At 44.7% G+C, this 21,050-nt stretch overlaps 1 protein-coding gene across 1 annotated transcript in view; it reads right to left on the bottom strand.

Annotated features, from left to right (window-relative positions):
• Positions 1-21,050, bottom strand: part of tshr (thyroid stimulating hormone receptor) — a 59,201-nt gene that overhangs the window by 31,622 nt on the left and 6,529 nt on the right. The window contains exon 2 of the mRNA XM_078563396.1: positions 2,287-2,358. Coding sequence (XP_078419522.1) covers positions 2,287-2,358 — 72 coding nt within the window. The remainder of the gene's footprint in view (positions 1-2,286; positions 2,359-21,050) is intronic.

A 21,050-nucleotide genomic window follows, 5' to 3' on the forward strand; every position in this document is an offset into this window, starting at 1 on the left:
TTCCTTTCAGATGCAGTCCCAGCAGTGGCCACCGCTCCCACTGGCACTGCAGGGCTGCCACACCCACCCACACCCCCTCTCTACGATTGGCTAACTATTCCTAGAGCCGTCCTTAATAGAGATGGCAGCCCCATCGGCAACTAATGAATTGGCTTCTGCCAGTGAGATGTGGCCCCAGTGCCACAAAACCCTGAAGCAGGATCGTTCCCCTGCTTTTGGGCCCATCAGCGGGACCCTTGCCACAAGAACAAAATTCCAGCCAATGAGTTTCAACGGGTGTATTTTCCACCACATGAATGATATCAGGGCTGTTAGCTGACATATCCTTCCCCACGTCCCCCTCCTTCCCCACTCCTTTCCTCAAACTCGCTACCATACCAGGTGGGACTGAGGCCTACTCTGGCCCTAGTTGCTATCCAGGCTGCGATTGAGCAAGTCACAAAGACTGGCTACCTCCCAAGGCACAGAATAAGGGCAGCTGGTGCATGGGAACGTCACCATCTCCAAGTTCCCCTCCCAGCCACACACCATCCTGACTTGGAAATATATCACAGTTTCTTCACTGCCGCTGGGTCAAAATCCTGGAACTCTCTAAAATAACAGCACCATAAGTGTACCTGCAAAACATGGATTGCACCTTTTCAAGGGCAATTAAGGATGGGTAATAAAGGCTGGGCCCAGCCAGTGATGCTCACATCATGCAATAGATAGAAAATACATTGAAGGAAACCTGGGACCTCCTTGCTGTCCATGCGTCAGTGCCTCACTAGCAAGTCACCCCAGAAGGTAGTGCCTCACACTTAATGTGTCAGCCGTGGCTCAGTGATTTTGCCATCACCTATTGGTCAGTCATTATTGTGAGTTGAAGTCCCACTTCAAAGACTTGAGCACAAAAAATAGGCTGCCACTCTCAGTGCAGCGCTGAGGGAGCGCATCGCTGGCTGAGGTGCAGTTCTTCAGGTGAGAGATAAAACCGAGGCAATTTCACTGGCCAGGGGAAACCCTCCCTTGTTGATTAAATGAAAGGTTAAATCTTCAGACATTAGGGATAAAGGAGACTTCCAGGTTTGCTATTAATGTGAAGGTCTTGTGCACAGTGTTAATGGACACATCATAAACAACCACAGTGTATGATTCCTATCTCCAGCCACCTCATCAATAACAATCACAAGTCATGCTTGGTTTCTCCGGTGTAACCATTCATTAAATCACAAGGCTAATTGTGACATGTTTATCTCTAACAAGTGGAGAAGGTTTTCAAAGCGAATGATGCTGAGAATACTGGTTTTATCACACATCAAGGCTTCAAACTCTCTCTCTCTCTTTTTCCATTGTGTCGAATAACAGCTAGTGTTCCCTGGAACATTATTCTTGTTCCTAAACTGCACAATGAAGCTACATTTTCAGTCTACTGGTTACTAAATGGAAAGAAAACCTAGGCATTGATGCTACCAATCCATGCTGGATTCTTGTTGCTTCCCAGGAGTCCAAAGCACAGAAAGAGACCATTCAGCCCAACTGGCTTGTGCTGATTGAGTATCTTCCACACCTCCTTCCATGCCTCTTCACCTAAATTTTTCAGAATATCCTTCTATTCCTTTCTCCCTCATGTACTTATCTAGCTTCCCCCTTACTCAAATTTGTACTATTTGCCTCAGATATTCTTTGTGGTAACGAGTTCCACATTCTCATCGTTCCCCTGAAACTTGTCCTGAATTCCCTGTTAGATTTATTGAGGAATATCTTACGTTCATGAGTTGAAACCAGTATTCACTATGGTGGGGGGTGGGGGGGGGGTTGACTCTGAGAAATTTCCTAGAATGGGTGTTATCCGATCAGCTCCCCATTAGGTATCTCTCTGCGTTTTCCATTCCCACCTCCGATTTGCAAGAGTTTCTCGTGGGTATTTGAAGAAGAACGAACAAGTCCCTCCATCCAACATCACTAAAGCAGATTAATTGATTGGATATCTCGTTGATGTTTGTAGGAACTTGCTGTGCATATATTGGCTGCCGTGTTTCCATACATTACCATAGCGACAACACTTTGAAAGTAGTCCATTGACCGCGAAATGCGAAAAATGTGAAAGGCGCTATAGAAATGCAAGGTCTTCCTTTGTGTACTCCAGCACTTCAGGAGATAAGGACAGACAATCGGGAAAGAAAAATTGTTAATCGATAGGTCAACCCTGAATGTTTGTTCTGACAGGAATTATCACATAAATGGCAAGTCTAGTCTAGGATAAAGGGAGTGTTAAATGGACTGGTAGGAATCACAAATACTTACATCCTTGAAATGTTTGGGAGCTTTGTAAAAGCTTCAGTGGGAATTGTCTTGAGTTGAGTCTCCATGAATCGGCTGTCAAAAAAAATTAATATTAAGTGTCACTGACAGCGAATACTTGATCACAACACTGATAACAGCTTTGAGAACTAATGCTCTGCTCATCATATTTTCTCCCATCATGAATTTGTCTGGCTTTTACCATTGCCTGTTGGAAGAGTTTGGATTTGAGATGTCTCTGGGTCCATCACAACAGTCTTCATCATCGACCTGGCTGAGATCAGCAGAACCTGCACCATATTAGGATAGGTGACCAAAAGCTTGCTCAAACAGGAAAGAGCACCTGAATGGAGGAGAGAGAGAGACAGAGAGGTATCGGGAGGGAATCCCAAAACTTAAGGCCCAGACTCTCACTGTGAGACCTGTGCTTATGGATAGTGTGGGCTGGAGATGTGGCTTTTTTTGCCAGTTAACAGTGTACCATTCTACCAAAGTTATGTAATGCTTTTCAATGCACTGTTCAAACCATATTTAGAATATCATGGTCGCACCTGGTCATCATGACACAAAAGACATATTTGTTGAGCTGACAGGAATAGCACAAACACTGTATCCAAGTGTAACCCTAAAGTTCAATTTGAAAGCTCATATACTTGTTTTCAAATCCCTCCATGCCTCGCCCCTCCCTATCTCTGCAACCACCTCCAGCCTACAATCCTCCGAGATATCTGTACTCCTAGAATTCCGGCCTCTTGCATATCCATGATATTCCTCATTCCAACATTAGTGGCTGTGCCCTCAGTGTCTAAGCTTTAAATTCTGAAATTCCCTCCCGCAATCTCTCTACCTCCCTCTCCTTTTTTAAAATGCTCCTCAAAACCTACCTTGTTTTTTTTTAAATTTATTAATTCACAGGATCATTGGCAAAGCCAGCATTTGTTGCCCATCCTAATTGTCCTTGAGAAGGTGGTGGTGAGCTGCCTTCTTGAACTGCTGCAGTCCATGTGGTATATGTACACCCACAGCGCTGTTAGGGAGGGAGTTCCAGGATTTTGACCCGGCGACAGTGAAGGAACGGTGAAGTAGTTCCAAGTCAGGATGGTGGGTGGCTTGGAAGGGAAATTGCAGTGGTTATGTTCCTATGCATCTGCTGCCCTTGTCCTTCGAGATGGTTGTAGGATATTGAATTCATTTAGTACTCTCTTTAAAATCTACCTCTTTTCCCAAGCTTTTGGCCACCTGTCCTAATATCTCCTTGGTGTCAAATTTTGTTTGATAATACACCTGGGAAGCGCCTTGGGGCATTTTGGGTGCTACATAAATGCAAGCTGTTGAAGTAAAGAGAATGATTAGAGTGGGAAAGTTTGAGAAGCTTACATTTCAAAGTAAAGAAAGAAATGATTCAAGAAGAGACCTTGTTGAATTATATCAAATATTAAACCTTATGGAGATTGTTACTTCATAATCAGCCAACAAAATGTCGCATGAAAGAATCACATAGAATACACAGAAACAGGCCATTCGGCCTGACCAGTCCATGCTGATATTTATTCCTCTCCCCATCCTTCCCTGGTCAGCGTATTTGCTTCTCCTTCATTTGTTTACCTAGCTTCCTCTTAAATGCATCTATACCACTTACCTCAACTACTCCCTGTGATAGTGAGCTCCACATTCTCACCTCCATTAAAGCTGTCGGACTTGCACTTGCAATGTCCAGTCTTCACACGCTGGAAGCATTTTGCACCACCTGCTGGGCAGTCTTGTTGTGTTGTTTCTTTGCGTCACAATGTAAGCATCACAAAACAGCTGCTGTAGGGTTTCCTGCCCTTTTGCTAGGCTTCTGAGCAGATGCTTTTTTTTATTCACTGGATGGAGGTGTCACTGGCTAGGCCAGCATTTATTGCCCATGAGCACAGAGGGGCTTTCCAGGGCAGTTAAGAGTCAACCACATTGGCATGGGTCTGGTGTAACACATAGGCCAGACCATCAAACATAGGCCAGACCATCAAACTTCCTTCTCTAAAGGACATTAGTGAACCAGATGGGTTTTTAGGGCAATCAATTCATAGTCATCATTAGACTTTTAATTCCTGATGTTATTTATTGAATTTAATTTTCACCACGGCACATGGTGGGATTTGAACCCAGATCCCCATCATATTATCCTAGGTCTCAGGATTACTAGTCCAGTGACAATACCACTATGCCATCACCACTGCCCATGGGGTTACCTAGTTAATGCAGTCATCTAGAACCTCGGCCCATTTATTGGCCCGCCTCGTGTTTTGAACCGCTTGAACGATTATGGGATTCTGTGGCAGACGAAAATATGTCAAAGGCTTTGAGGATGGTGTCGCACTTTGTGGAGGTCTCTTCCACTCCCTGTCTCGAGAGGACATTATCATACACTGGTCCTACGGCATAAAGGAATAAACTAACCCGGTGCTGCTGCTCTTTAGCATGCAATCCGAAGCTGCTCGGTAACTTCTAAAACACCCAGCTCTGACCTCTCTGTAGACTAGTCTTCGAACTGCTGCAGAAAGGGCAGTGACTGTTCAACTGGTGCTGGCATCGCTATCAGTTTCTAATTTGCCTCTTTCTTTGGCAGGTGCGTATATTCTTCCTTCTACCAGGTTTTCCTGCACTTTCTTTCCGTGGTCCCGTCAATGGCACCAACCCTTTGTTAGATTGGCATTACCACTGCTGCTACCATGTTTCATATGCTGGTGGCGTGGTTGCCAGCGTCTGGTATGCATAACCTATCTTATCTAGAGACACTGTAGTCATATTCTGGTACTTGCTTTAAACTGGTTTATTTACACCATATATAAAGATAGGTATGTCTCTCCTGAGTACAGAGTGTTTCTTTTTATTCATTCATGGAACGTGGATGTTGCTGGCTGGGCCAGCATTTATGGCCCATCCCTAATTGCCCTTGAGAAGATGGTGGTGAGCTGCCTTCTTGAACCTCTGCAGTCCATGTGGTGTAGGTACACCCACAATGCTGTCAGGGAGGGAGTTCCAGGATTTTGACCCAGCGACAGTGAAGGAACGGCGATATATTTCCAAGTCAGGTGGTGGTGTTCCAGTGTGTCTGCTGCCTTTGTCCTTCTGGATGGTAGTGGTAGTGGGTTTGGAAGGTGCTGTCTAAGGAGCCTTGGTGAGTTGCTGCAGTGCATCTTGTAGATGGTACACACTGCTGCCACTGTGCGTCGGTGGTTGAGGGAGTGAATGTTTGTGGATGTGGTACCAATCAAATGGGCTGCCTAGTCCTGGATGGTGTCCAGCTTCTTGTTTATTGTTGGAGCTGCACTCATTCAGGCAAGTGGAGAGTATTCCATCACACTCCTGACTTGTGCCATGTAGATAGTGGACAGGCTTTGGGGAGTCAGGAGGTGAGTTTCTTGCCACAGGATTCCCAGCCTCTGATCTGCTCTTGTAGCCAGAGTATTTATATGGTTAGTCCAGTTCAGTTCCTAGTCAATGGTGACCTCCAGGATGTTGATAGTGGGGGATTCAGTGATGGTAATGCCATTGAATGTCAAGGGGCAATGGTTTGATTCTCACTTGTTGGAGATGGTCATTGCCTGTGTGGCGCGAATGTTACTTGCTATTTGTCAGCCCAAGCCTAGATATTGTCCAGGTCTTGCTGCATTTGGATATCGACTGCTTCAATATCTAAGGAGTCGTAAATAACGCTGAACATTGTACAATTATCAGCGAACATCCCCACTTCTGGCCTTATGATGGAAGGAAGGTCATTGATGAAGCAGCTGAAGATGGTTGGGCCTAGGACACTACCCTGAGGAACTCCTGCAATAATGTTCAGGAGTTGAGATGATTGACCTCCAACAACCACAACCATCTTCCTTTGTACCAGGTATGACTCCAACCAGGGAAGAGTTTTCCCCTCCCTCGAGTGTCTATTAAATGACTGCTGATGTCATCGGTACATCATGGTCTACATCACTCATTACCATAGCTATGCTATTAACCCATTACACTACAGTAGGGTTAAAGGGCAGGGTTAATTGGAGGGCAAGCAGATATAACTCTTTTATATATATATCCTCAGTCATAAAAACATACAGCACAGAAGGAGGCCATTCAATCCATCATGCCTGTGCCAGCGCTTTGAAAGCTATCCAATTAGTCCCACTCCTCTACTCTTTCCCATGTTTTATTCCTTTTCAATTATTTATCCAGTTGCCTTTTGAAATTTACTATTGAATCTGCTTCCACCAGGCAGTGTGTTCCAGATCATAATAATCATTGCAGAAGACCTTTTTTCCCTTTCACCCTTTTCTCCTGTAGTATAAATTGTTGTGAGCTTTTGAAATTTGGCATTCTTGCATTTGTCCTCACGAGTGCAAGGTGAAAAACTTCAGCAAGATGTCTCTCTTTCCAGCAACATTCAAAATAAAAATTCTCTTAATCTTCCTTTATTTTATCAATAACAAAAACGAGAGGACAGTTCTTATGGAACATTTCAATGTTGAAGACAGCAGTAGAGTACAAGCTAGAAAAAACTTTGCAAATAAAGAACACCCTTGTAGGTAGCTGCAAATCTGGTAACATAATTGTTCAAATCTGTAAACAATAAGAGTGAGAGGTTGTTCTGTAGTAATTCAAAGATTAAAAAGAAAATTGTATGCCAGTGGGAATTCTAATTTCTCCTTGGCCAATTAGCATGTAATTATGAACTGTTATTTAGGGATCTAGAACGTGTGTCTAAAAACTGCACCTTGTCAACTAACAGTGAGCAGGATCCTGTGAATTCTGCACATATGAGATCATTAGCGGGATGCTTGTTAAAGGATGCTTTACCAAAAGTAGTTCTTTCCCACTTTTTTTCTTTTGTCCATCCATTTTTTTTCTTCCTTTCTCTTCTTTCCAGGGGATAGTTCCAGCTGCTTCGAAGGTGGCTATTCGTCATATTTGTGCCTGGGTGGTCAGGCTCAATTGGCTGTCTCGCCATGGGATGGGTGGGGGCCCGGGGGGGTGGAGGGAGTGGGGTGGGGGGGGTAAGAAATGGTGTGCTGGAGGGGGTAGGGATGTCACATCCAAGTTTACACTCTAGAGCAAGGCGGGCACTAGCAATAACAATCTATGGTGCAGGATATGAGGAGATGGTGGTGTAGTGGTTATGTCACTGGGCTAGTAATTCAAGCACCTAGGTTAATCCTCTGGGGACATGGCAGCTAGTGGAATTTAAATTCAGTCAATAAATCTGGAATATAAAGTGAGTCTTGATGACAGCTATCATGGATTGTTATAAAATCCTATCTACAGAAGGAGATTTTGCCCTTGTTACCTGGTCTGGCCTACATGTGACTCCAGACCCACAGCAATGTGGTTGAAATGGCTGAGCAAGCCACTTAGCTCATGGTCAATTAGGGATGGACAACAGATGCTGGTCTTGTCAGTGTTGCCCACATCCAAAGAAACAAAAAATACCCTTTTTAATGTTAGCCAGGAAGGCTGTGTCTGCAGTTGTTCCGCTCTCCTGTGGGAGATCAGCAAACTGAAAACAGACCAACAGTGGATTCTTGAATATGTCAAACATCAATTCGGAGAAATTTACCTTTGCTGCTGATGGCGGAATCCAGGTGACTTTAAGATTATCTTTCACATTTTATTGAAATCTCCCTCCAGATGTATTTGCTACACATGCTGGAAGGTTACCCTTCCACACGTGGATTTCATCTATCATTGAAATGATGTCACTCTACACCCACCTCTGTCTCCCTCCTCCATGTCATGTCAGCGAGACCCCATCATATCCTATTCTATTCATGTCAGCCATGGTTCAGTGGGTAGCACTCTCATGTCTGAGTCAAATGATTAGGAACATAGGAAGAGGAGGAGGCCATTTAGCCCCTCAAGCCTGTTCCGCCATTCAGAAAGACCATGGTTGATCTACATACATACCTACGAATTAGGAGCAGGAGTAGGCCATTCGGCCCCTTGGGCCTGCTCTGCCATTTGATAAGATCTATGTGGCCTCAACTCTACTTTCCTGCCTACCCCCCAATTTACTTTGACCCTTGTCAGTCAAGAATCTATCTAACTCAAAGATGACAGCAAAATACAGCAGACGCTGGAAATCTGAAATAAAAACAGAAAATGCTGGAAAAATTCAGCAGGTCTGGCAGCATCTGTGGAGAGAGAAACAGAGTTAACGTTTCGAGTCTGAAGAAGAGTCATACGGACTTGAAACGTTAACTCTGTTTCTCTCTCGACAGATGCTGCCAGACCTGCTGAGCTTTTACAGCATTTTCTGTTTTTATTTCTATCTAACTCAGCCTTAAAGATATTCTATGACCCTGCCTCCACTGCTGTCCGGGAGAGAATTCCACGGACTAACAAACCTCAGAGAACAAACTTCTCATCTCCACCTTAAATGGAAGACCGCCTAATTTTCAAAACTGTGATCTATAATTCGAGTGTTTCCCACAAGGGGAAACATCCTCTCATTATCCACCCTGTTACGTCCACTCAGAATCTTATGTGTTTCAGTAAATTCATCTCTTTCTTCTAAATCCCAATGGTTACAGGCCCAACCTGTCCAGCCTTTCCACATAAAATAACTCCAATTTTCTTCTCTGTATTTTTAAAAATCTGTGGCCTAGCCCCATATCCCTTAATATCTTTGGTTAACAAAAATCTACCAATCTCATGTTTAAAATTAACAATTGATCTAGTCTCACTTTATCTTAGACCAACAGCATTGTGGTTGCAATTATACTTCCTTGTGTGAGGTGATGCAAACTGAACACAAATCAAAATTGGTGTGTAGAGGTGTTTCATAGTTGTGGGTTCAAGCGCCATACCAGAGATTTGTGCATATATCTTCGCTACTTTAGAGAAGAGCAGGGGAGTTCTCCATCATGTCGGTTTTAAATCCTAAGCTTGATGCCTTAGTGACTGATTGGAGATCTATTTTCTTTCAAATCACATAAAGTGCAATACTTCTAACGTTTTCAATGAGAATTTGGGATACCTAGTGACCATATACAATTCATCCTTTAACAGAGTTGCCAACTGTGATTAAATGTGTTCCTGGAGGCTTCATCACATGACTTGCCTCCACACTCCATGCATTAGTCGGCCAACACATCCATCCTTGTGATGTACTGCCTTCCTACACCAATTGGAAAGCAAAAAGACTTATTATTTAATTGGATGATGCTTGACTGTCAGCCAAACAGTCTTTTCTCCCCCCCTTTTGCAATATGTTTATATCTGGTAAAGAGTGTTCAAAGAAAATGACAAAAAAAACCCCAATCTCTTTTGATGTTCCAATGATTTTTCTCCAGGATTGTACACAGCAGTGTCCTGGAGATTGATCTTCAATTCCTGGAGACACCTTAACCAATCATTTATTCATGCACTCACCCTCTCACTAACGTTCAAACTGTACACTTAAATTTACCATACGGCAGATGGTGCCGTAAAAGGGGGGCTTGTCCTATCTTCCCCCGGCTCCACCTCGCTTCGATGGAGCTCTCCGCATTGCTGGAGAAGCCAGACTCGGAGGGTCCTGGAAGAAATGCAGAGCAGCATTGCATTGGGGGAGTTTTCAAGTGGAGCAGCAATGAGAAGATCCAGGCCAGCATCTTATAAATCCATCTGAGAGAACAGACAGGGCTCAGCGTAAAACCTCAACTGAAAGACAGCACCTTTGACAGTGAAGCAGCGCCTGGCTTTTCTCTCACGTCTCTGGAGTGGGTCATGAACCCACAACCTTCGGGCTCAGAGACAAGGGTGCGACTGACTTCAACCACAGCTGCACACAGTGCACGTAAACCTCAGAAGATACTAAAGTTAAGGTTTAATTTAACTCCTCTAGCTATCAAACAAAACTCCCATTTTACATGTGACTTTGTGAAACAGGAGGGCCATTATGAACTTGTACAAATGCTTGAAAAGTCTAACGTGTGGCTTTTGTTTAGGAAGAGCAGCTGGAATGGACATGGGAGAGAAAGGGACAAAAGCTGAGCACACTTATCAGGCGGATAACTTAATATACGGACCTCCCGAATCAGTTCTCAGCAGATTCACTGTGTTAATCTTGTGGGAGATTGGAGGCTGGGGGGACATGGTTAGGGTGGGAGTATTCAATATTGCCTCAAATACATCTGTGCAGTACTAATAGTATAAACGATGCTCACGATCGAATTTCCTAAAGTCCTTTCCTAAAGCGCAGTAACTGAGCAATGAAGTAACTGACCATGTGAATAGGATCTTCATGTTAGTCAAGCCTGAGCTCTCTTATTTATAGCCTCGAGGTGTTTTTGAACGCGACTGTGCGTTGACCATTCCTTGCCCTCCTTCTGCTGGTGATACCAGTTTCTTGGTGTGTGGTGTGCTTTCACAAACAGGGGAGACTAGGCCACCAATTACAAAACATTCCTTACTCCTGATGGTACCTTTCACTTTCACTATTGCTGTGTATAGTCACAGGGATGGGGGTGGGGGGAGCAGGTCCAGAGTCTCAACGTGTGGCTTTTACTATAAGAAGGGCACAAAGTGGCGTGTTTTAAATCTCTGTTGCTTGCCAACATAAAAAGAATGGCTGCACTTGAAAGTAATTCATTGGTTAGGAAGCACCTTGGGATATTCTGAAGACATGGTGAGGCACTACCAGTGAAACCTGTTCTTTCTTCCTGTGTCTCCTTCCCTCCTGTCTCTCCTTCCCTCCTGTTTCCCCTTCCTTGATTAGAATATAAAGAATGGCAGAGAATGACTGAAAGGTTAATTAGGAAAAAGGAAATTAGAGCATGAGGGGAAGCTAGCTAGAAATATAAAGATAGATAGCAAGAGTTTCTGCAGTTTTTTAAAAAGGAAAAGAATAAGTAAAGTGAGTGTTGGTCCTCTAGAGAGTGACAGTCGGGAGTTAATTCTTGATAATAAGGAAATGGTGGATGAAATGAACAAATATTTTGCTTCTGTCTTCACTGTGGAGGATACAAAAAACATTCCAGTAATATCTGTAAATCAGGAGGTGGAAGGGAGAGAGGAACTCGGTGAAATTACAATCACTTGGGAAGTGGTACTGAGCAAAATGATGGAGCTGCGGGCTGACAAGTCTCCAGATCCAGTTGGACTTCATCCTAAGGTCTTAAAAGAGGTGGCTAATGAGGTAATAGATGAGTTGGTGTCAATTTTCCAAAATTCCTTAGATTCTGGAAAGATTCCATCAGACTGGAAAGTAGCAAATGTAACCACTCTATTCATGAAGGGAGGGAGGCAGGAAACAGGAAACTATAGGCCAGTTAGCTTGACGTCTGTTGTGGGGAAGTTGTTAGAACTGATCATTATAAAGGCTGTAGCTGGGCACTTAGAAAAGCTTAAGGTAATTGAGAAGAGTCAACATGGTTTTGTGAAAGGGAAATCATGTTTAACCAATTTATTAGAGTTCCTTGAAGGAATAACATGTGCTGTGGATAAAGGGGAGCCTGTAGACGTGCTGTACTTGGATTTACAGAAGGCATTTGATAAGGTGCCACATCAAAGGTTTTTGCAGAAAATAAAAACTCATTGTGTAAGGGGTAGCATATTAGCATGGATAGAAAATTGGCTGGCAGAAAACAGAAAGTATGCATAAATGGGTCCGATTAGCAGGATGTGACCAGTGGGCCTCAACTTTTTACAATTTACATCAATGACTTAGATGAGGGGAGCGAAGGCATGGTAGCTAAATTTGCAGAATACACAAAGATGGGTAGGAAAGTATGTTGTGAAGAAAACATAAGGAGGTTGCAGACAGGTATAGATAGGTTAAGTGAGTGGACAAAGATCTGGCAGATGGAGTATAATGTGGGAAAGTGTGAAGCTGTTCACTTTGGCAGGAAGAATAATAAAGCAGAGGATTACTTAAACAGAGAACAACTGCAGGATTCTGAGGTGCGGACGGATCGAAGTGTTCTAGTGCATGAGTCACAAACAGTTAGTACGCAGGTACAGCACATGTCCAAGAAGGCTAATGGAATGCTATCCTTTATTACAGGAGGAATTGAACATTTTTAAAAATTCTTTCACGGGATGTGGGCTTCGCTGGCTGGGCCAGCATTTATTGCTCATCTCTAGTTGCCCTTGAGAAGGTGGTGGTGAGCTGCCTTCTTGAACCGCTGCAGTCCATGTGGTGTAGGTACACCCACAGTGCTGTTAGGAAGGGATTTTGTCCAGGATTTTGACCCAGCAATAGTGAAGGAACGGCGATATATTTCCAAGTCAGGATGGTGAGTGACTTGGAGGGGAACTTCCAGGTGGTGGTGTTCCCATCCATCTGCTGCCCTTGTCCTTCTAGGTGGTAGTGGTTGTGGGTTTGGAAGGTGCTGTCTAAGGAGCCTTGGGGAATTCCTGCAGTGCATTTTGTAGATGGTACACACTGCTGCTACTGCGCAACGGTGGTGGAGGGAGTGAATGTTTGTGATGTGGTGCCAATCAAGCGGACTACTTTGTCCTGGATGGTGTCCAGCTTCTTCAGTGTTGTGGGAGCTGCGCTCATCCAGGTAAGTGGAGAGTATTCCATCACACTCCTGACTTGCGCCTTGTAGATGGTGGACAGGCTTTGGGGAGTCAGGAGGTGAGTTACTCGTCGCACGATTCCTAGTCTCTGACCTGCTCTTGTAGCCACAGTACTTATATGGCTAGTCCAGTTCAGTTTCTGGTCAATGGTAACCCCCAGGATGTTGATAGTGGGGGATTCAGTGATGGTAATGCCGTTGAACATCAAGGGATGATGGTTGGATTCTCTCTTGTTGGAAATGATCATTGCCTGACACTTGTGTGGCGCGAAAGTTACTTGCCACTTGTCAGCCCAAGCCTGGATATTGTCCAGGTCTTGCTGCAGTTGGACATGGACTGCTTCAGTATCTAAGGAGTCGCGAATGGTGCGGAACATTATGCAATCATCAGTGAACATCCCCACTTCTGACCTTATGATGGAAGGAAGGTCATTGATGAAGCAGCTGAAGATGGTTAGGCCTAGGGCACTACCCTGAGGAACTCCTGCAGTGATGTTCTGGAGCTGAGATGACTGACCCCCAACAACCAGAACTATCTTCATTTGTGTCAGGTATGACTCCAACCAGTGGAGAGTTTTCCTCCTGATTCCCATTGACTCCAGTTTTGCTAGGGCTCCTTGATGCCACACTTGGTCAAATGCTGCCTTGATGTCAAGGGCAGTCACTCTCACCTCACCTCGGGAGTTCAGCTCTTTTGTCCATGTTTGAACTAAGGCTGTAATGAGGTCAGGAGCTGAGTGGCTTTGGCGGAACCCAAACTGGGCACCAGTGAGCAGGTTATTGTTAAGCAAGTGCCGCTTGATAGCACTGTCGATGACCCCTTCCATTACTTTATTGATGATTGAGAGTAGACTGATGGGGCGGTAATTGGCAATTTGATAAATTGGTAATTTAAAAGTAATGATGTTATGCTTCAGGTATACAGAGCATTGATGAGACTGCATCTCGAATACTATGTGCAGTTTTGGTCTCCTTATTAAGGAAGGATATAAATGCGTTGGAGGTGGTTCAGAGGAAGTTTACTAGATTGATGCCTGAAATGAGTGGGTTGTCTTATGTCGAAAGGTTGGACAGACTGGGCTTGTTTCCACTGGAGTTTAGAAGAGTGAGGGGTGACTTGATTGATGTACACAAGATCCTGAATGGTCTTGACAAGGTGGGTGTGGAAAGGATGTTTCCTCTTGTGGGTGAGTCCAGAACTAGGGAGCACTGCTTTAAAATTAGGGGTCACCCTTTTAGGACAGAGATGAGGAGAATTTTTTTCTCTCAGGGGGTTGCGCGACTTTGGAACTCTCTGCCTCAGAAGACGGTGGAGGCAGGATCATTGAATATTTTTAAGGCAGAGGGAGATAGATTCTTGTTAGGCAAGAGGATCAAAGGTTGTTGGGGGTAGATGGGAATGTGGAACTTGAAACACAAACAGATCAGCCATGATCTTTATCAAAGGCAGATCAGGCCCGATGGGCTGAATGGCCTACTTCTGCTCCTATTTGATACGTTTGCATGTCTCTCCTTCATTCCTGTCTTTCCTTCCTTTCTGTCTTTCTCTCTTACTTTCTAAGCCCATTTCACACATCTATGTCATTTTATTACTGTAAGGGGCTGAGATTTGTAAAATTGGATTTGTAAGGGTTAATATGTGGGACTGTGTGAATAGCGCCTCACATGACTAAGAGTCTGAAAAAGAGAATGTTCATGGTTTCAGCAATGCAACACCTAGTCATGGATAGCTGTGTATAGTTTAGTTGTATAAAATAAACCAGTTGTTGTTTGAATATACCAACATCTCAGTAATCATTCAGAAGCTAGACTAACCAACATACAACATGCTGACAATGGCAATGGACCCAAAACACTGAAGATTCAACTTTAAAGAAGGTTAGATGTCAGACCTGTAAAAGTGCAGCCGAAACTGCAGAACTCTGTAAGATACAATTGAAGAGTTCCACAACTGCTCCTTAGATGAAGAGTCAGAAAATCAACTTTCAAAGATCATTCAAGGCTGTGGCCACAGCACGTGGTGATCTATGAAGAAAATGCTGATCCAGTGATCGGAGATTTCGAGTTGGAGAACCAAGCAAAGATCGTGGAACTGGTGAGCAACCCTCACAAAGGGTAAAATTCAATTTTAATGGTGCATTGTGCAGGCAGCACTGGGAAAACCAGATTCCCTACCAAGGGTGGGTTACAGAAAGCCTGGGTCCGAGAAGAAAAAGCGGCAGCAAACGCTCGATGCTCCAAGGGGAGGGAGTGAAGTAATTATTGAAATAACTTAAAGCAAAGCAGTTTTTAACAATTTTGCAGTGTTCAAGAAATCTGGTTTTCCCAGTGCTGCCTGCACAATGCACCATTAAAATTGAATTTTACCCTTTGTGAGAGTTGCTCACCAGTTCCATGATCTTTGCTTGGTTCTCCAACTCGAAGTCTACAATAGCTGGATCAGCATTTTCTTCACAGGCCACCAGGTAATAAATACCAAGTGAAGCTGATGTAATCAGGAATTCTCTCTTTTAATTAGAAGAGTTTGTGTAGACCTCAATCTTATCAGGCAAATGAAAGAAGTCGATCAGCAAGAACGCAAGGGTGACTTTAGAAATGAATCCTTGAAATTATCCAACTGAAATGAAGATCCGGATTGCAACTTCAGAGCTGACCTTTTTGACACTCTTCACAGAGACCGAGAGTCCAGCTGTTTGGCAGGAGGACGTCTAGGAAGGGGGAGGTCCACCCACTTACAATGAAGGTACAGTGAAAAGATCAGACCAGAAAAAAACACGAGAATGAGAGTGATCACTCACCGCTCTGTAATATTTCTCAAAAGTGGAAGAACTGGTGATGAAATACACTGTTCAAATACTACACTCATCCAATAGTGGTGATCTTCTAGAAAGTACATCTACACCTATCCATCCACCAAAAGTGATCCTCTAGGAGGCTAGCAGTCAAAGAAGTTAAAAACTAGACATGGAACCAGGCCATACAATGTCTGCCTTTTCTACATGGGACGAAAATGAACTTATTGATAAACCAGGTGTGCTGGATCTTGAGGGAAACCAAGACATTGATCAAGTGGATCCCCCACAGTGCCCATCCTATCCAAAGAATTACTTCCCAGGATAGAAGTCCAGGACTATCCGAGAGTTCCGGAATGAGAGACGTCAAGGAGTCATCGCTCCAGGAATAAGGAAGGACAGAAAAAGACGAACAAAGGAAAGAGGGCAAACTGAAGAAGCAAGGATAGGGGGCATGTGCAATGCAAAGAGAGAGATAAACCTGCAAAATCAAATAGAGAGGGAAATGTGGTCATGAAAAGTATAACTGTAAAGAGAGGAAGAAATGGATCAAGTCCAGATCCAGAATTCAGACCAAGGGAAAGAAGAAGTAATAGTCCAAAGAGATAACAATCACCAAAGGCCTATTTAGTACATACTTTAGAAGGTACTATACATAGAAACCAGAGGAATTTTATTTCTATTCATCAAAGACGACAATCATTTGGAAGAACCAGATGTTAAGTCAGAAATTAATAAAGAACCAGATACTATAACACTAAATGAAGACCACGCAAAAACAGAATTACCTGGAAAAACTCAGCAGGTCTGGCAGCAACGGTGGAGAAGAAAAGAGTCGACGTTTCGAGTCCACATGACCCTTCAACAGAACTGAGTATAGTTAGGAGAGGGGTGAAATATAAGCTGGTTTAAGGTGGGGGGCGGGGGGAGAGAAGTTGAGGGTGGGGTGGTTGTAGGGACAAGCAAGCAGTGATAGGAGCAGATAATCAAAAGATGTCACAGACAAAAGGATCAAAGAGGTGTTGAAGGTGGTATCATCTAAGAAAATGTGCTAATTAAGAATGGATGGCAGGACACTCAAGGTACAGCTCTAATGGGGGTGGGGTGGAAAGACTGACAAGATATTAGTTGTAGATTTAAAAATAATGGAAATAGGTGGGAAAAGAAAAATCTACATAAATTATTGAAAAAAACAAAAGGGAGGGGGAAGAAACGGGGTGGGGATGGAGGGAGGGAGTTTAAGATCTAAAGTTGTTGAATTCAATATTCAGCCCGGAAGGCTGTAAAGTGCCTAGTTGGAAGATGAGGTGCTGTTCCTCCAGTTTGCGTTGGGCTTCACTGGAACAATGCAGCAAGCCAAGGACAGACATGTGGGCAAGAGAACAGGGTGGAGTGTTAAAATGGCAAGCGACAGGGAGGTTTGGGTCTTTCTTGCGGACAGACCGCAGGTGTTCCGCAAAGCGGTCGCCCAGTTTGTGTTTGGTCTCTCCAATGTAGAGGAGACCGCATTGGGAGCAACGAATGCAGTGGACTAAGTTAGGGGAAATGCAAGTGAAATGCTGCTTCACTTGAAAGGAGTGTTTGGGCCCTTGGACGGTGAGGAGAGAGGAAGTGAAGGGGCAGGTGTTGCATCTTCTGCGTGGGCATGGGGAGGTGCCATAGGTGGGGGTTGAGGAGTGGACCAGGGTGTCCCGGAGGGAATGATCCCTACGGAATGCCGTCAGGGGGGGTGAAGGGAAGATGTGTTTGGTGGTGGCATCATGCTGGAGTTGGCGGAAATGGCGGAGGATGATCCTTTGAATGCGGAGGCTGGTGGGGTGATAAGTGAGGACAAGGGGGACCCTATCTTGTTTCTGGGAGGGAGGTGAAGGCGTGAGGGCAGATGCGCGGGAGATGGGCCGGACATGGTTGAGGGCCCTGTCAACGACCGTGGGTGGAAAACCTCGGTTAAGGAAGAAGGAGGACATGTCAGAGGAACTGTTTTTGAAGGTAGCGTCATCAGAACAGATGCGACGGAGGCGAAGGAACTGAGAGAATGGGATGGGGTCCTTACAGGAAGCGGGGTGTGAAGAGCTGTAGTCGAGGTAGCTGTGGGAGTCGGTAGGCTTGTAATGGATATTGGTGGACAGTCTATCATCAGAAATTGAGACAGAGAGGTCAAGGAAGGGAAGAGAAGTGTCAGAGATGGACCATGTGAAAATGATAGAGGGGTGGAGATTGGAAGCAAAATTAATACATTTTTCCAGATCCCAACGAGAGCATGAAACAGCACCGAAGTAATCATCGATGTACCGGAGAAAGAGTTGTGGGAGGGGGCCGGAGTAGGACTGGAACAAAGAATGTTCCACATACCCCATAAAGAGACAGGCATAGCTGGGGCCCATGCAGGTACCCATAGCCACACCTTTTATTTGGAGGAAGTGAGAGGAGTTAAAGGAGAAATTGTTCAGTGTGAGAACAAGTTCAGCCAGACGGAGGAGAGTAGTGGTGGATGGGGATTGTTCGGGCCTCTGTTCAAGGAAGAAGCTAAGGGCCCTCAGACCATCCTGGTGGGGGATGGAGGTGTAGAGGGATTGGACGTCCATGGTGAAGAGGAAGCGGTTGGGGCCAGGGAACTGGAAATTGTTGATCTGACGTAAGGTGTCAGAGGAATCACGGATGTAGGTGGGAAGGGACTGGACAAGGGGAGAGAGAAGGGAGTCAAGATAACGAGAAATGAGTTCCATGGGGCAGGAACAGGCTGACACGATCGGTCTGCCGCGACAGTTCTGTTTGTGGATTTTGGGTAGGAGGTAGAAGCGGGCCGTCCGAGGTTGGGCAACTATCAGGTTGGAAGCTGTCGGAGGAAGATCTCCAGAGGAGATGAGGTCAGTGACAGTCCTGGAAATAATGGCTTGATGTTCCGTGGTGGGGTCATGGTCCAGGGAGAGGTAGGAGGAAGTGTCTGCGAGTTGACGCTCAGCCTCCGCGAGGTAGAGGTCAGTGCGCCAGACAACAACAGCACCACCCTTGTCAGCGGGTTTGATGACAATGTTGGGGTTGGACCTGAGAGAATGGAGTGCAGTAAGTTCAGAGAGAGACAGATTAGAATGGGTGAGAGGAGCAGAGAAATTGAGATGGCTAATGTCACGCCGACAGTTATCAATGAAAAGATCAAGAGAAGGTAAGAATCCAGAGGGAGGGGTCCAGGTGGAGGGAGAATATTGGAGGTGGGTAAAAGGATCCGTTGAACGGGGAGAGGACTCCTGCCCAAAGAAGTGAGCACGGAGATGAAGACGGTGGAAGAAGAGTTCAGCATCGTGCCGAGCCCGAAATTCATTGAGATGAGGGCGTAAGGGTATGAAACTAAGTCCTTTGCTGAGCACTGAATGTTCAGCATCGGAGAGGGGAAGGTCAGGGGGTAGACTGATCTTCCAAGTCTGACAAGAACACGATCAGGGGGAGTTGTGAAGTCACCTGACAGATTGAACCTGTGATGTCAGAGACTTGGCAGGGGAGATGGGTTTGTATGTAAATATGGAAGTAAAAAATATTCATGGAGACTTGAGGGGAGATGTAGTACTAGGTTTGTAACGGTTAATGTGTGGGACTGTGTAAATAGCATCCCCCATAATAAAGATATAAGAGGCACATGACTAAGAGTCTGAGAAGGAGAATGTTCATGGCTTCAGCAGTGTATCACCTAGTTAAGGATAGCTATATATAGTTTAGAGCATAAAACAAACCAGTTGTTGCTTGAACACACCAACATCTCAGTAATCATTCCGAAACTAGACTAACCAACATATAATAGATTTTACGCCCTGAGCCGAGCATGGTTTTGGCAAGGTGTGCGCATAAAATACAATGGGTAGCAAGCCCACGACCTTCCCGCCCAGCCCCCACCCCAGTCTCCAATATAGGAGAGGTGGGTCAGTGCCAGAATTGGCTTCCCATTCGCCATATTTAAATAAATAACTAAGGGTCAATTGAGCTTGATAACAGCTCAGTTGACCTGTATGATATGCTGCTGTGCCATAACACAGCTGGCAATGGGCAGATGAGTGAGAGTGGATAGGCCATTTAAAAAAAAATTGTGAAGGAAGGTGGGGGTACATCATCATGTCCCCTGTGCACACCAGGGGCACCACCCTAAGATGTTAATCCCTCACTTTGTTCTTCCCTGCCTGACTTCCAAAAATGTACCCTTCCACCCCCCCTGGTCCCCCTCCCTGGGCTCACTTGGGTCTGGGCACCATGGCTGCCTTCCTTGTGGGGCTACTTGCAGTCCCAGCAGCGCCCATTACTCCGCCTTGATGCTGTCCATCCCCCCATAAATTCCAGCCCAGTATTTATTCTGGAATTATTAGGTGTGAACTGAATTTTTTTTAAAGGAATGGTCAGTCCTCAGAGATTAACTCCAACAGAGAACAAGCATTTGTCAGGTAAGGGTGAAAAGTGAAATGGACTAAAGGCAAGTAAATGGAGTTAAGGTACAGATCAAGGGGCTGAATGGCCTGTTACTATTCCTATGTTTCTATTCCTGGAGCTCATGGCTATCTAAGAGTTACAGATGATAGATATACAGAATATTCTGATCTTCTGTCTTTGCGACAAGCTTTGCCATTGAGCTAGCAACATTTCTTGCATTTTTTGGCATTCATTTAGCACGCAGGCTTCACCTATACACCTGCCAAGATGAATAACACACTTTCTGATTTTCTAAAGAAGGAGTATAATTTCTGAGCCACTGCCAGGTCGACGACCCCTCATCAGAGCAATACCAATGCTGACTTCAAACACAAGATGGTGACGAACAATGTGCAAGCGAACGATAGTTGAATTGTTAAGATTCACGTAAGAGAGTCATCATAAAAGAAAAATACTGCAGACGTTGGAAACCTGAAATAAAAACAGAAAGTGCTGGAAAAACACAGCAGGTTTGGCAGCATCTGTGGAAAGTGAAACAGAGTTAATGTTTGAATTGAACATAACTGCTCTTCAGAACTCTTCCTCTTAATATATTTTCTATGAGAGTTATCACCCTGCTTTACCTCGAACAAATTCATTTGGGCCCTTAGAAAAAGTGCTTGACTTACAGGCCCAGTTGCATGAGGCGACTGAGAACATTTGGGATTTGCTGCTTCTCTCCGTGGCCAGCTCACCTGTCGAGTTTGTAATGGGGCTGTAGAACTCAAGTCACAACCATTCCAGTTTTTGATTATCTGGACCGGTTTTCTCTTGCCCCAAGTTACCCCACCCCACCCCACCCCCCCACCAAACAATTCCGCTTTGCTTTGGACAAAGGCGTCTGGCCTGACAAAATTATCCAGAGAGGAACAAATGAATGAAGATTTTTTTTATTTATTCATGGGATGCGGGCATTGTTGGCTCAGCCAGCATTTATTGGCCCGACTCTAATTGCCCTTGAGAAGGTGGTGATGAGCCGCCTTCTTGAACCGTT

Source organism: Cetorhinus maximus, chromosome 18, assembly GCF_964194155.1.
Source record: "Cetorhinus maximus chromosome 18, sCetMax3.hap1.1, whole genome shotgun sequence".
Taxonomy (NCBI): domain Eukaryota; kingdom Metazoa; phylum Chordata; class Chondrichthyes; order Lamniformes; family Cetorhinidae; genus Cetorhinus; species Cetorhinus maximus.